At 40.6% G+C, this 15696-nt stretch overlaps 2 protein-coding genes across 3 annotated transcripts in view; both read right to left on the bottom strand.

Annotated features, from left to right (window-relative positions):
* Positions 1 to 2691: 2691 nt before the first annotated feature.
* Positions 2692 to 9120, bottom strand: zgc:91890 (solute carrier family 52, riboflavin transporter, member 3-B). 2 transcript variants are annotated; one of them, XM_054781660.1, is made up of 4 exons: positions 8997 to 9120; positions 5553 to 6618; positions 5236 to 5359; positions 2692 to 3394 (listed from the first exon to the last, which is right to left on the bottom strand). In XM_054781660.1, the coding sequence occupies exons 2-4, from the start codon at positions 6569 to 6571 to the stop codon at positions 3182 to 3184; spliced, it is 1356 nt and encodes a 451-aa protein (XP_054637635.1). In that variant the 5' UTR covers positions 6572 to 6618; positions 8997 to 9120; the 3' UTR covers positions 2692 to 3181. The 2 variants fall into 2 exon arrangements, with proteins under 2 accessions (XP_054637635.1, XP_054637634.1); XM_054781659.1 differs by lacking the exon at positions 8997 to 9120 and adding an exon at positions 7910 to 8068 and having other exon boundaries at positions 2693 to 3394.
* Positions 9121 to 9500: 380 nt separating this feature from the next.
* The window catches only part of macf1b (microtubule actin crosslinking factor 1b), a 34593-nt gene continuing 28397 nt past the window's right edge, over positions 9501 to 15696 (bottom strand). Inside the window, exons 37-43 of the mRNA XM_054782428.1 lie at positions 15532 to 15694; positions 14908 to 15062; positions 14753 to 14827; positions 14503 to 14620; positions 14267 to 14412; positions 13894 to 14014; positions 9501 to 11960 (exon numbers count right to left, since the gene is read on the bottom strand). Of these exons, the coding sequence (XP_054638403.1) occupies positions 11932 to 11960; positions 13894 to 14014; positions 14267 to 14412; positions 14503 to 14620; positions 14753 to 14827; positions 14908 to 15062; positions 15532 to 15694 (807 nt within the window). The 3' untranslated portion in view covers positions 9501 to 11931. The remainder of the gene's footprint in view (positions 11961 to 13893; positions 14015 to 14266; positions 14413 to 14502; positions 14621 to 14752; positions 14828 to 14907; positions 15063 to 15531; positions 15695 to 15696) is intronic.

Genomic DNA, 15696 nt, shown 5'->3' with positions numbered 1-15696 from the left:
TGAAACCACAGCCAATGTATCCAATGTACATCAAATGATATTTGTCTGTGTATGAATGTATGAATGTGTGCGTGTTTGTATCTCAGCTGTCATCAGTCTGTCAAGGTAATGAACCCTACCTTGGTGTGGACTCCAACAGCTCTTTAAGGCATCATTCACACCACTGAGGAGACACACTCAGGTATAGTAGCCCTGCCTGGATGGTGCGGTGGATGATGGGTGGGCGGGGAGGTTATTAGCAACCTTCATCTCCAATGCTCCCCAAGCTATACTATACGTATTGAAACTGACCACAAGACAACCCTCATCATCTTCAAAGATTACCTGTCTCCTGCACATTATATGAATGTTTTATCATAAAAGCTTTTCTTTTTTGCTAAGTGCCTCCTTGAGTGTTTGCTTTCAACTTTTGATTACTTTATGTCTTGTTGCAAAGAAGAAAAAAAGGCCCAGCCCATTTGAATATAATGGACCTAACGGGAAAGGTAGTCTCCCATGCATTTAAATGATATATATTGGAGGTGTAATTCAACATAACGGGTGTGAAAAGGTCTGGACGAAAGATTTTAGTGCCTCAAGCATGCTTTTGTTTGAGTTTGTTGAGCAAGTGGAGAGAGTCAAGGATAGAAAACAGTCGGGACGGAGTCATAAAATAAAATAATACGGCAGGTTTTGTATAGAAGCCATATGTTTCCACTTGTGAGGAAATAGGATGTGATGTGTTTTTTGTGTAAAAGGCCTCATTTCACACCATTAATACCAATCAGATTTAACATCGCCTCCTCAGATGTGGTCGTTCACATCTCACTTTTTGCACTTTTATATATTAAAAAAAAGCTGAGTTTCACTTTTACATACAGTATATATAGTCTTGAGTCATTTACAAGATGACATATTTTTGCTCTCCTTTAGTCCAGACGCTTAGGTTTCCAGGGTCCGCCCCAACCCTCCTCCCCTCATCCTCAAAGTTTTAGCAGACACTGCGTTGTGAGTGGGGAATGGACCATTGCATAACAGCAGGCGAGACGTGATCGTTCCTGGCCGGCTCACAAAACTCAATCATTCTCTGCATACTGCAGCCCCATAACTGCACATTAAAAAGCAGAATGGATGGCGATATTCACTCACGTTTTACACTGAAATGTTGGTCACATAAAAGTACATAAAAGGCAGAGCGTGTACAGACGCCGAAAAACACCGAAAAATAAACATCAAGTTGGAGATAATACTTTCATACATTTGGCATGTGATTACTTTGCCACCCACATTTATTCTCCGTGCATATTCAAAGAGCCCTATGGAAACTATGGACTCAATCTCCCCTCTTTATTATAGTGGAAATCCTCCCAAAGTCTGCAGTATTTAAACCCAGCACACCATAAGTCATAGAAACTACTGGAAGAGATAAGAGCCAACAGGTGATGTATGAGCCACACGGAGATGATGACCCCAGATGTTCACTGAGGAACCTCTGGGATCTGAGTCAGACTCTGACTAGTTATGACTTTCTCATTCCTATCTGCCCCTGTGGACTAAAAGAAAGATAAATTGACAAAATCCATACACACAGCACATATACACTGTACACTCCCTCTGATTTAGTATGAAGAGGATATGATGCAGATGCAGTCATGTGGGCAGACCCTCCAGAGAAATGCATCACCAGGCTACCCCCAAGGTTGCGCAGCATTAACGTACATTGGGGAACATGTAATAAAGTGTGCATCCCAGCAAAGTTTAGAAGTGATATAAGGAACCTTGCGACTCTAAGGTTGAGGAGAGGCACTTCAATTCTTGGCTCATTTTTGTCAAAGAGAGACATCTAGTGTTCATATAACACACGTGCAGATTAAGGGTCCGAACTGAAATCCCCACAATTTTTGGTAAACATATCCTGGCTGTTGAGTGCTGTATTAAAATGGAGAATCCAAAACATACTAACCTACTTGTTTATTATGCGGTTTTAAATGAAACTGTAGCGAGGTGTTCATTTAAGTACAGTATATGTTGATCAATATGTCTGAAGTTTACAGTGGAACACAACTGCATTTTTCTGATATGACAAATTCATCAACGCCATCAATCGTGTCCCTGGTTACGGTGAAACAGAGTTATCGTACATGTTTAAGCACGTTCCGTTTACCTTTTGAGCAGAGCAAAATATGTAAAAATGTTGCCATATATGGCTAAAATGTCATCACAGGAATGTAGCCATATATGGCTAAAATGTAGCCATATATGGCTACAATTTTACTTATTTTGCTCTGCAACCAGGCACTCCTGCTTCTGTCGGCTTTTATTTTTAGTCTTATTTTTAGTCCATTGTTTGGAGTTACACTTAAATGATTTTGACCAGAAACAATGACACTTTCGCTATGAACGACCCATAAAGTAGACACGGGTAACTTCCTGTGATGACATCTTCCTGTCACTTCGACAAACATATCGCCCATTTGAATCCTGTTTTTATTGGCTGTATAAGCTCTCAGATGGCATGTCACTCATATACATCAGACATGCCAACAGGACACAACCAGCATTCCACACATTTAAGAGGAGAGATGCACAAACTATCACATTGAACATGCATCATTTGTGCCAAAGTGTTATTTAGTGTTCATCTGTTTCAGAAGGTTCAAAATAATTGGCATCCATCAAGCCTGAGAAATATCTAAGGAGATTGCTGAAACTACCACAATCGGCGTATAAGAAATCGTTAAGTAGTTAAGTATATCCAAAAAAAAAAAAGAAAAAGAACATCATTATTTTGTTTTTAAGATTTATTTTAACAGTACCTTCACTCAAGTAACATTTACAAAGCAAATCATTTTCAGCAAAAAGTATATAAAACATTAACACAAAGAGCCTAGAAGTACATCATAGTAGTACACACTCAAAATGTAATACAGTCACTGTATGTTAACCATTTTATATAATAGGTGAGCTATTATATTAAATGGTTAACATAAAAAAAGAACGTTGATGTGTGGGTTATGGGTAATGTGCTTATTTACCTGATTAACAAGTCGTTTGAAACATCAAGGCGACTCATCTCTCTTCCAAATATGTGAGGCTAAAGACTTTGATGAGTTCACGCCTACTAACATGGTGGCGGCATGGCATGGTATAGGTGCAACTTAGATTTCTGGTTTGTACAGCAGTGTTTTAACGTACTTCTTCTTTACATGGGACACTCTGTGTTGCAAGCGTCACCTGACTTGAAAAGTCCATAGACGCTGACCAGTGGGAACATGGACAGGGCACCAACCATGGAACCCAGTTGGACTACTGCTCCACACCACACGAGGGCGCTATGGCCCTCATCCCGGAGAATCACCCCAATGATGACCTTCACATAGGACAGACAAAGAACAAACAGGATCCAAGCCAGCACCTGCAGGACACAATGTGTGCAAAAACAATTACAATATTTGAGGCTTTTTTGGAATGAGCACAAGACAAAAATGTTTAAAAAATAAAATAAAGAGACTGATGGAAGTCCCATTTTGTTCAAGGGTAGGAGGCAATAATCCTAAATACACTCCTGATCTAAATTTTAAGAACAGTTGAAAAATTGCAAGAATTTACATTTTGCACTGTTGGATCTTAAAGGGATAGTTCGGATTTTTTGACAGCAGTGTAGTGTATCAACAGAGACTTATATTACTCTTTTGAGCCCATTTTGTTTTGAGAAGCCAACCTCATTACTTAAGTGACCCCAGCAACTGACCGGAAATATGTTCCTCCTCACCATAATCCGACCAGAATTCCCCTCACGGAACAAAGTGGGGGGTAAGTTACTGTCGATACACTACACTGTTGGAGGGATGCTCCCTGCAACATCTCCACATAGCCAGCTGCTGTTTGATGACCCTGCACAACCTGAAGCTCCATTGTTCCATTGATGGATAAGCACTCCAGATCATGATGGCGCCCCCTCCACTGTGCTGTGTGGAAAACATCTCAGGTGGGATGTCATTGTCATGCTAGTAACATTGGAAGCCATCGGGACCGTCAATATTTTTTTTTTCTCATCAGAGAACAAAACTTTCTTCTATCTTTCAATGTCCCATATTTGGTGCTCTTATGCAAATTCCAAACAGGTAATTTTGTGGCCTTGAAGGAGATGAGGCCTTTGAAGATGCAGATGCCGTCTGATGGTTACTGGACTGCGCCCGGCACCAGCAACAATTTTCATTTGGGCTGAGGATCATCTTGTGTCCTCCGCCAGGGCTGCCCTTTGTCATCGATTCTGTTCATTAGTTTTATGGACAGAATTTATAGGCGCAGCCAGGGCGTGGACGGGTTTTGGTTTGGTGGCTGCAGGATTGGGTCTCTGCTTTTTGGAGATGATGTCCTGCTGGCTTCATCGAGCCGTGACATTCAACTTTCACTGGATCTGTTTGCAGCCGAGTGTGAAGTGGCCAAGATGAGAATCAGCACCTCCAAGTCCGAGTCCATGGATCTCTCACGGAAAAGGGTGGAGCGTCAACTCCGGATCGGGGATGAGATCCTGCCCCAAGTGGAGGAGTTTAAGTATCTCCGGGTCTTGTTCACGAGGGAAGGATGGAACGTGAGACTGATAGGTGGATTGATGCAGACTTTGCATCGGTCCGTTGTGGTGAAGAGGGACCTGAGCCGAAAGGCAAAGCTCTCAATTTACCGTTGGATCTACGCTCCTACCCTCACTTATGCTCATGAACTTTGGGTAGTGACCAAAAGGACAAGGACGCGGGTACAGGCGGCCAAAGTGAGTTTTCTCCGTAGAGTGGCTGAGGTCTCCCTTAGAGATAAGGTGAGAAGCACTGTCATCCGGGAGAAACTTGGAGTAGAACCGCTGCTCTTCCGCATTGAGAGGAGCCAGATGAGGTGGCCTGGGCATCTGGTCAGGATGCTGCCGGACGCCAATTGCTTACTCTATTTTTTTTTTTTGTCTCACTCCCATTTTTTTTTTCATTTTGAAGCTCTACTTTGAACCTCCTCAAGATTCAAAAGTGCAAAATTGTATTGTTTTTTATTTTTAATCCACTGAAAGGAGCAAATATTGAAGCATAACACCTGTACTATTACATGCTGTAAATATAATTCAGATATGTTGCCGTCTTGATAAGTATATCGAGTCAGCAACATTTTCTATGACCCCCTACTTGTATTACTTTTCATTACATTGTGCACATGCAATGTTACGGGTGTTGAGTGTTTATGAAAAGTTTGAGAGTGTCACAAAAGTCTTACTATAACAACAGTTCCAGAAGCACTGTGGACCAGCAAAGGACAAGGACTTAAAGCAGCCATGGCCATGATGTAGGCTCCGAATCCAGTCCCAAACACAGTCAGAAAACACATGAAGGCGAGTGACCTAGAAATACATGCATAAAAGGAAATCAAGTGTTTTCGGTTGAACACGCTGCATAATCATACAATGGATGTATTTAAGATAGCCATCAAATTGAAGAGTTTTTATTAGAATCTTTATAAACATGTCACTATGTTTGAGCCTTAGCGATGCGTTATAACAGAAATACTTTTAAAGTTTGTAGAATGGAGCTCACCTGATGGGCATGAACATGGCAATGAAACAGGCCACTGGGTTGGAGACAGCGGCCATGGTAGCAGCCAGATGATAGGCCTGGTTCCCATAAGGCAGACAGGAGTAAGACTGCACTGATGGCAGCACTGCGTTGGTCAGAGCATTCACCCACGCCAGCACAGCAAAGATAAACACCACCTCAAAGTTGCTGTATGTGCCCCTGCCAAAGGAGCTGCGGGGTTCTCTCTTTGAAGACTCTAAGGGATTGATCATTGGCTTTTGCTCTGGTGTTTGAGCGTGCAAAGAGAACCCTTGCTCTCTCTTCCCAGGCGCCGATTCTTCACTGAAATACATGTCGTTCCTCTTCTCTCGAGCCACAGCAGGGTGATGATTGAGTAGGGTGAAGGCAATCAGGCAAACAACCATCATAACGCTTAGAAACACGAAGAAGACCTGAGCAGAAAATGTTGCTGGTTGGTAAATCGCTTCCAGCTCTCCACTACCAACAGTTTGGTTAAATGAGTCTGTCAAAGTGGCATTCTGACAATGGACGACACCAACGCCCTGAATTAGAGCCACCAGTGCAGGGACCAGACCACTGAGGCCTTCCCCTGCAAAGTAGGTAGTGAGGTACTGGGGGCTTAGGCGCATCATGAAAGGCAGGAAGGTGACAGAGGAGGTACAGTCCACGACCGACAACAGGAAACATAATATCAACAGGGGCACACTGTGCGGGGCGCCCCCTATTGTCACTGTATGCTTCCAGAAAAAAGCCAAAAGGAATGTTGCAATGATCCCCAACACCACAATGCAGTAGACAACGGGTCGTTCATCCAGCATACCTGGACGAAAGCGGTGCATAAGGGTGATGAACAGGGGTCCTACATTGGCCATCTGGATGAGGACTGTGAGGTAGGATGGAAGGTACCAACCCTCTGGGATCTCTGGTACAATCAGTGGGAGCTCTACCCACATTCCGTTGATGGCCACCCATGAGCCCATGCCAAACAAGCATGCCAGCACGTGAGTCAGCAGTGACATTTTGGCAGTTTAGAAGAAGGAAATCAGGAAATGGAGATCTACACAATCTGAAACACATGAAGAAAGTTTGATCAGTTGAGTCCTTGACTGCAATCCTGGAATTCATGATCCCAGAACATGTTTTTGTTTAAATACAAGCCACTTGCTGCATAATCCTCAACTCTATTTGTGCCTTGCAGTCTGTAACAAGCCTCAGCCATTGATGTCATGCAAATTGTTGAAGACAACCACAAATGCAATATAAACATGTTTCATGTAAGACAGTCATTACAAATTCATGATGTGTAATTTTTTTATAGAGATGTGTATAAAATGGAAGTAAAATGCTTGTTTACAGTCAAAGTAATCACTGAAGCTCTTCAAACTATCCATCCATCCATTTTCTATGCCGCTTATCCTCACTGGGGTCGCGGAGGATGCTGGAGCCTATGGAGCCTGGGCGTGAGGCGGGGTACACACAGGGCACACATAGACAAACAACCATTCACACTCACGTTCATACCTGTGGACAATTTAGAGTCGCCAATTAATCTAACATGCATGTTTTTTGGAATGTGGGAGGAAACCGGAGTACTTGGAGAAAACCTACGCACACACGGGGAGAACATGCAAACTCCACACAGAGAGCCAAAGGAGATTCGAACCCAGATCTTCCCGATCTCCTGACTGTGTGGCCCACATGCTAACCACTAGGCCACCGTGTGGCCCCTCTTCAAAGTATTTGACACCTTATTAGCGCTGCAACAACTAATTGATTAATCGATGGTTAACCGATTACAAAATTATTATTTTGGTCATCGATTAATTGTTTTTTAAATTTAAATATGTAAATATTCTCTGATTTCAGCCTCTCAAATGTGATTTTTTTTTTTTATTTCCTGAGTCATCCACGAAAGCATCTAAGCTATTATCTTTGTGTTTTAGCCAAAACAAGATATTCACAAATATCAGCTTTGACTTTGGAAAACAGCGATGGGCATTTTTGCCTCTTTTCTGTCACTTGACCTTCCCAGTCTGTCTCTCCTCTGGTGAAGGATGCCATGAACTTTCACACACTAACACACTGCTCCCATAAAAAGCACCATGCGGATGACATCGAGACAAGTGTACGGCTTTCACATGAAACTACACATCGATTCTCATTATAATGAAAAAAAAAACAAATGTTAATGACATTTAAAATCATCAAAAATGACACGTCTTAATAACTTCCTTGAATAATACGTCAGTCAGGTCATTTCTGCCATGCTTAGCATTTCACATACAGTAGTGTTAGACATTAAATTGTCCAAACTAATAATATGAACCTAATTATTCCGCGCCTAGAAATTATCTTACCGTGGTCAGGTCACACGGAGCTCTGCTTTGCTCTTTCCCCGTCTAACACCTTTCTACTCCATTATGAGTTTGTGAGTTTTGTCAGTCACATATGTGTGTACATGGCCCTCCCTCTTTTCTCCTCCACACACCGGTTTACATTCTACTTCCGTGTTTCTGTTGCGTTTGCCAGAGCGGGGCGGAGTTACACATGCGTACACGTTCTCTCTCTCCACCGCCATGACACTATGATGGGGGAGGTTTTATTCACGTGCATGCACGGGTGAAAGAAGAGTGTGAATGTTGCGCCGCTAGAAATGCTTTCACGCTAATTTTGTTTCTTTCATACGTCAAGTTCAAAGTTGCGCACATTCAAATTTAATGTGAATATCCTGACAACTGAAAACTCTGCTTTTGTTCAGGTTGAAACCCCTGAACTGACTGCTTTGCCTTGTCATCTATAGAAACGTCAGTTCTTTTTTTAATTATTATTTTTTAAATAACGTTTTCATGTTTTTAAATGTATGCATTTATATAATATTAATATAAATATATGACATCAATATAAATACATTTTGATTAATAATACTGTATAATATATTTTTTAATAAATTTAAAAATATACTTTAAAAATCAGCTATTTCCAAAAGAGCCAATTGATTTGACAAAGGAAGCACAATATTTAGAAGAAAACTAAACTTTAGTGTGACAGTGTGTGATTCTACATTACAAATATGGCAAATATAGTAGGGTGTAATAGTAACATATCATGTCAATTAGAATATTATAACTAAAATAACTATTATCATACATTCTAATTAGTAATTTAGCTAATGACTATAACCATTAAATCAATCAATTAACCCAATTTAATTCAAGCTTTCATATGCATTGTTCCATTAATCACTAGGATAAAGGGGGGAAAAATGCAATTCAGCATTTCAAAAACCTCTTTATTGGGTAGTTTCTAATTTTGCATGAGCGTACTGTAAATGTATTCAGTATGTTGAAAAGTACCGACATCTATCTTCTATGCTCTACATTACATAGAGTGTCTAAAGTACATGTTACTGGATATGTCTTGCAAATGGCATCAAATACCACCTACCTGCTTGTGGGAATGAAAATACAGAATCCGTTGTTGCACCCCTGGAGAGGAAAGTGTTCTGAGATAAAGACACTGTGCCGCAGGACGGTAGCCTTTTGATGTTCCAGTGGAGTATGCATTATTCGCTTTGACTCCAGTGTTTTACTAGCCTGGGTCGCTGGGATGTTGTCATGTGACTATAGGGGCTGAGCCAGGGGTCCAGTCTGGGAACCAAAACCCTAGGAATCATGAGTGGGAGGAGGAAGGCAACAAGGGTAGACAGCGGTAAGAAGGGTCAGTCTGCCTTTTGTCCAACTCAAATGAACAAGCCTAATGTCTATCCAGGTACAGTATTTCATTTGATTAGATTTCATCGTCCACAAAGGTTGTTCTCCTCCACTAATAATCACTTCAGCCTTGTCATAATATTACATACATTTATTTAGATTTTGCATATTTGACATTTCTTGGACACCACACCGGTACAAAAAAGAAAACAAAACATAACATTGAACTTTTTGGATAAACATAAAAAAGTCTGAACATTTCGAGATTAGACAGCAATGATTTCTTAGTTCAATCCCTCATAAAATTTGCAGTCCAATTCTGAAGATAATTACGATTAAAAAAAAGATCATTTTATTAAAATATCAATAAACGTAAGCTAAACTTTGTGGACAATGCATAGCAAACCAACACAATTTAAAATAATACCAATTTTGCCAAGAAAAGTGGTCAAATAACCAGCCAGAATTATGCCAGAAACTCATTGATACTACTTTAAGCAGGGATTAGTGGGTGTGTATGTACTGTATGTATTTGAACGTCCATCCATCCATCTTCTATGCCGCTTATCCTCACTAGGGTCACAGGTATGCTGGAGCCTATCCCAGCTGACTTCGGGCGAGAGGCGGGGTACACATATATTTGAACCTGTTTATGTAAATCAGACCCTTTGTAAAGTAGGAGAAACTTCAAATGTGTGCACTCAATCACTTAAGATGTGCACTGTCTCAACTTTCCACCGAAATGATGACAGCATGTAAACTAACCAAAACTGTAAAAATGGCAACAGCTTCCCCTAGAGTGGTTTGAAAGTATGGTTCTACTAGACTATTCCGAGTGAATGTCTCCTTGTATATGAGCCTTACAGGTCACAGGGTAGTGTTGTTTTGATGGACCCCAGCATTAGCGTAGGGCGATGCTGTGACGAGTCACTGTCAGTACTTTCGGCGAAGAACAATACACTGCTTTCTTTGAGAACAGCGCTGGCCTCTGTGTTTAAAGCAATATGACTGTGTTTTCAGTAAGCAGTTTCATGTTAGCTGTAAGTGAGCCTAGTTGTTTGACAGCAGGAGACCAAACTGAGCTGAGGATCCACAGATGAAATTACTGCCATTATCATTAAATAATATCAACAACGGAAGACAATGTGTATGTGGCCTAAATCTTCACACACATCTGCTACTATTGTAGTATTTACTGACAAAAATGTTACACAAAATACACATTTTTGCATATGAAATCAGCCAAACTAAATAAATAATTTACGAAATAACTAAGCTACTTAGCAGTTGGTTTGACAGAATCATGCAAATGACAAAATAATCACAACAAATACGTTTATTTCATAGCAAAACATGTACAGCATTTATCTGTACAGGTAGACATAAAATGATTAGTGACAGTAGAGAAAGATCAGGGTGCATAGTAAGAGTTACAATGTTGAGGTTTCTTTCACTATTAACCACATAATGAACATTTTTCAAAGAGTTTTTGTAAATTGTGTCATCATAATCATAATGTCGAATAGATGTGGAAAAAACAACCAAATAGTTTGCATTTTTGCCGCCTTAAAAATTAAGTTACTGGTGAAAATGAATATTCCTGTTGCCTCAGGGTACAATGGTGTGATGGCTCACGTGTTTAACATATAGAGGGGGTGTAGAGATGTTAAATGAAGAACAAAAAGTAAAAACATCTAGACAGGTACTTTTGGTACAAGATACTGAATAGGAAAAAGAAAACAGCTGAATATCCATTTGTAAATTTTGCAACGTCCGAGTATAAATCTGTGAAATATATACAAAAATATTGTTTGGCATTTTAACATGTACTTTACAACTGCCAAATTTCGTGTTTGATCATCCAACATAGTCTGACAGAAAGTGCTTTTGAAATGGGAAAAAAAAATGCGCTAAAGAAAACATGGCTAGAGTAAAAATGAAAAAGCACATGCACAGTATATTTTCACAGCGTATAAAAAAAATACATCCAAAGGCAAAACCAATCCTGAGAAAGTAATCTCAGCAAATCAATCAACAACGGCCTGTCAACCATCAGTGCATTGTTCAGTACACAATCTTCGGTGTTTAAAATATCCCAACATTGCAGGACTGTAAATAAAATAAAATAAAAATAGACACAACATTGTGGCCCTGCCAACAGCATCACCTTTATGGCAAACAACAAATAACATCACACGGTTCAAGACCAACACACTGTAGCCTTGCACACTAATTTGTTTGGGTAATTGTGTTTTTGAAACACGATTTGTGCACAAATATTAACATACAAGTGTCCATGATGGACAATTACACCATCCAGCAGTTGGCAATTTATGATGTTGCAAGGCTCAGGCTACCATGCATTACGTTTCCATGCATACACAACTATTCTCTAAGCAATGCAATTCTACTGTGAGAATTGGAACAGGGAGTATAAAATAGCTTGATTCACACCTGGAGGGACAGTGTCAATGTCTTTATTTTCACACAGGCATCCCAAAGGTGCAAATATTTCTGCATCCTGACCTCCACAGTACTTTCTCTTCAGGGCATGATTTTGTTTTTGCTTTGTTTGGCCTCTAAATCGCTGTACTCTACTTATCACTGTGTCTCAGGGCCGTGTGGCTGTTTGGGTTTAGAAAACACATGGACCTCTGGGGCAAATGCGATCATGTGGGGAGCAGCCTCTCAGCTTCCTCTGGAGAATGAAAACAAAATGAGCTCAATACTTCATTCTATCCAGTCATGACTGCAGTGGTGCGGCGTCAGGGCCTGCAAGGCCTTCTCTGCTGGCCTAAACACTGTCAGAAGTACTGACCAACATTTACAACTTATGTAGCGTATCTCTTGGCTGCACTGCGTCAAAGTATGGGTGAGATTTTTTTTGTCCAATCAGTTTTAGCTTCTATGTGTTGCCATATCAATCTAATCTACTGTCATTGAAAACACAATCAGATAGTTGGGCCACAGTAGCATCAGCATCTTTCCGTCCTCTGATTGGTTGATCACAGCAAAACTGTTCAACAAGCTTAGTCACGCCTAAAATGGTTGACTGAGGAGGAAATTGACATCTCTGGGAAGTAGATGTATTTTATTTGAAAGTTTTACGTTATGAGGTAAATATGAATTCTGAACTGCTCCAGATGATGTTGTAGTGTAGCGTTTTGGAGTAGTCTGCATCCTTTATCACCGAGCCATTACATTTACAGTCACATTTATGCTTTGAATGTGAGCGTCAAAAATGTCAAGTCAAAACACGTTTTTATAGTTTTACAATTTTAGTTTTACATTCACAAAACAATTCTAAATGCATATACTTGTAGATGCATATAAATTATGATGAAAGGGATAAATAAACATTTAAGGTTACTTTTACCTTCATTGAAGACGTAGCTGTTCCCAAAGACACGGTGTGGCAGCGAGATCAACAAGAACACCAGCTTTGTGTTTTGTCACGAGTTATTTCTTGAATTCAATAGTGTTTCTTACTTTTATCAAATTCTGGCTCTTGCGACTTTCTATGGCTCCATTTTGGGTTACTGAGCTGAAAAACACTCTTGAATTCAAGAAATAACTCATGGCAAAACAGGAAGGTGGTGTCGGTGTTGATCACTCTGCCACACCGTGTCTTTGGGAGCAATCATGTCAAGAATTATGTCTTCAATGAAGGTAAAAGTAACCATCCATCCATTTTCTATACTGCTTCTTCCTCATTAGGGTCGCGAGGGTATGCTGGAGCCTATCCCAGCTGACTTTGGGCGACAGGCAGGGTACACCCTGGACTGGTCGCCAGCCAATCGCAGGGCACATATAGACAAACAACCATTCACACTCACATTCATACCTATGGACAATTTAGAGTCGTCAATTAACCTCACCTGCATGTTTTTGGAATGTGGGAGGAAACCGGAGTACCCGGAGAAAACCCACGCGCACACGGGGAGAACATGCAAACTCCACACAGAAATGCCCAGGGGAGGTAAAAGTAACCTTAAATGTTCATTTATACCTGTCATTCATCATTCATAAGTATTTAGATGCATTTCAAATTGTTTTCGGCATGTAAAACTATATGTGTAAAACCATAAAAACATTATTTTGTGTTTACATATTTGGCTTTCTGGAACAAATTAATTGGGTTTCCATGATTTCTTCATTCATTTAGCGCCCGTTAGAGTTTCTGAAACGGATTAATGACACTAAGGCTCCACTGTCATGGTATTGTAGCCACCTGGCTATAGCTACAGTATAACGACTATGTGTAGTGTTAGAGTTTGTGATTTACGACTGTCTGTGAATGTGACAAGCTGAGTCCTGATGTTATTTTGGCTTGGTTTCAGCCGATAGTAATCAGTTTTGCTTCAAAAAAGAGAAGGTCGACCACTTCCTCGTCATCTTCACAACGTCCTGGCAGACGTTACAGTATTGGAAGTGCCTTTCTCTCTAATGCCACACAATGTTATATTGCGTTTTTGTATATTATTGATGGTTTGTATAATTGTGACGTGATCGTGGTGGTAAGAGGTGGATCAAGTCGGTTAAATCCCCACTGGAGGCCCAGGTACGACCACTGCATGACTGTGGCCTATAACCTGCATTACATAACAAAACAACTTGACATTTTGCCTCACCTGATGGTGATAGAGAGTTGTCTCCCTCTGTTGAGACAAACTGGAGTTCAGATCCCAGAGCAGCGATGGAACTTCTTGGACGAATGCAGCGGTCGCCTGACAAGCTTCGGCGAAGTAAAGCCTAAAGAAGACGGGTTGCATAGTTTAAGTCAGGCATCTAAATGGCAAAGTATTCATCCATACATGTTTACTTCTTATTCTGTTCAGTGTCATTGGGAAGCTGGAGCTTCCATCCATATATCCATTTCACGTATCACATAGAGACAGACAACTAGAGTGAACCTATACAAAGCAATGTCTGGTCGATCAGTGCTGTGTTAACCGAGTGATGAACCTTTAGTTCTGCTGTTAGTACAAGTAAGCGATAGCTTGCCTTGCGTGTCATGGGGCTGGTGGGGGCAGAGGCACTGCTGTAGAGACTGAGGCTTGAATTAGACCTGCTGACAGTCAAGCCTTTAGAGGTGCTTCCTGTTGGAGACAAGTACTTCTCCTTGATCTTCAGGTTGGTCCGACCTTTTACTGTTGGTTGAACAGCATCAGAACGGATTACAATATTGTAAAACCTAGCACATAACTCACAAAGGACATGCTATTGTGCATCATGCTGACCTCTGCAGGGATCATTCTTCACCAAGAACTCATCTAGAGCAGTCCAACCTCCTCCCACTCTGACCATCAGTGTGCTCCGCAGGATGCGAACCATCCGCAGCTGTTGGGAGTCTCCAAACTGACGAAACAAAAACTAACTTTGAGTCCACAAGTCACACGTACACTCACTATGGTATAAACAAACATCACCTGTAGAGAAGGCGACACCGATATCCTGAGCAGCACATACAAAAGCTACAGGATGACTCACCCTGTATCTATTGGCACTGATCTGCTCCACTTGGAACCTCTTGGGGCAGTTACACTGAGATACCTGACGACTCACCTACAAAGTGGAATACCATGGGAAAAGTGCTGTAAAAGCATCTGACAGGTCATTTATCCTGAAATACACATTGTTTGTACCTCTTCATTGATTTGATCTGCATCCAGAGTTTTCCTGTAGGGATCTCTGCTTGGGTGCAGTGCACTCACAAACTCATAGTAATCAATGAAGCCGTCACTATTCATGTCAAAGATGTTTGCCACTGCATTCATCTCTAAAGAGTTGGTAGGGAACTCTGTAATAGAGATGTTTTCATATGTTAACAAGTAAAACAATTACTGAGTTAATCTATTTTCCCGAGGATGCACATGTTAAAAACTAGTACTTTTATGCAACATTGGTTTGTTATAACACAACTGCTTTGATGACAATATATGAGCTTATGAAAACGTACTGCAATTTAATATGAGGGGTCATATGTAAATATTCCTTGGAACAATGGCTTTCAAGTGGCTTGAATTCTATATACCTGATTAATGCATTAAATAGTAGTTCATTATCAACAGACACAATTTTTATTTGTCAGGTGTCCCTCAGTAAATGTACTGGGCATATGTATAGTCATATGTATAGTTATATATAAAAAAAAAAGTATTAAATTACAAAAGAAAAAGAAAAAGCATGGATGCAACTGTACGCTCATTAAGTGTAACTAACATTAATTTCATGTTTACACAAAAGAACAAAAAGGCAGGGGATCTTACTAGAAGCAAGTACATAGTCGATGAACTCCTTCTGACTGATACGTCCATCTTGATCCTTGTCAATGTTGCGGAACACGTCTAAGATCCGAGACTTCAGATGGCTGATCCACTGAATGTAGCGTTTTCGCCAAATATTAAAGTCAAAGTTGGCAAATTCTTCCATCT

This window comes from Dunckerocampus dactyliophorus, chromosome 7 (genome assembly GCF_027744805.1).
Source record: "Dunckerocampus dactyliophorus isolate RoL2022-P2 chromosome 7, RoL_Ddac_1.1, whole genome shotgun sequence".
In the NCBI taxonomy this organism is placed as follows: domain Eukaryota; kingdom Metazoa; phylum Chordata; class Actinopteri; order Syngnathiformes; family Syngnathidae; genus Dunckerocampus; species Dunckerocampus dactyliophorus.
The sequence above is the reverse complement of the archived record's forward strand: the minus strand, read 5'-3'. Positions and strand labels throughout refer to the sequence as shown.

What these genes read in the sequence shown, in the direction of transcription:
- zgc:91890 (XM_054781660.1), bottom strand. Translation starts at nt 6,571, where the DNA reads ATGTCACTGCTGACTCACGTGCTGGCATGCTTGTTTGGCATGGGCTCA. An exon ending in GCCATGTTCATGCCCATCAG is followed by an intron (nt 5,360 to 5,552) that starts GTGAGCTCCATT and finishes ATGTATTTCTAG; the next exon opens with GTCACTCGCCTTCATGTGTT. An exon ending in CTTCTGGAACTGTTGTTATA is followed by an intron (nt 3,395 to 5,235) that starts GTAAGACTTTTG and finishes TGTGTCCTGCAG; the next exon opens with GTGCTGGCTTGGATCCTGTT.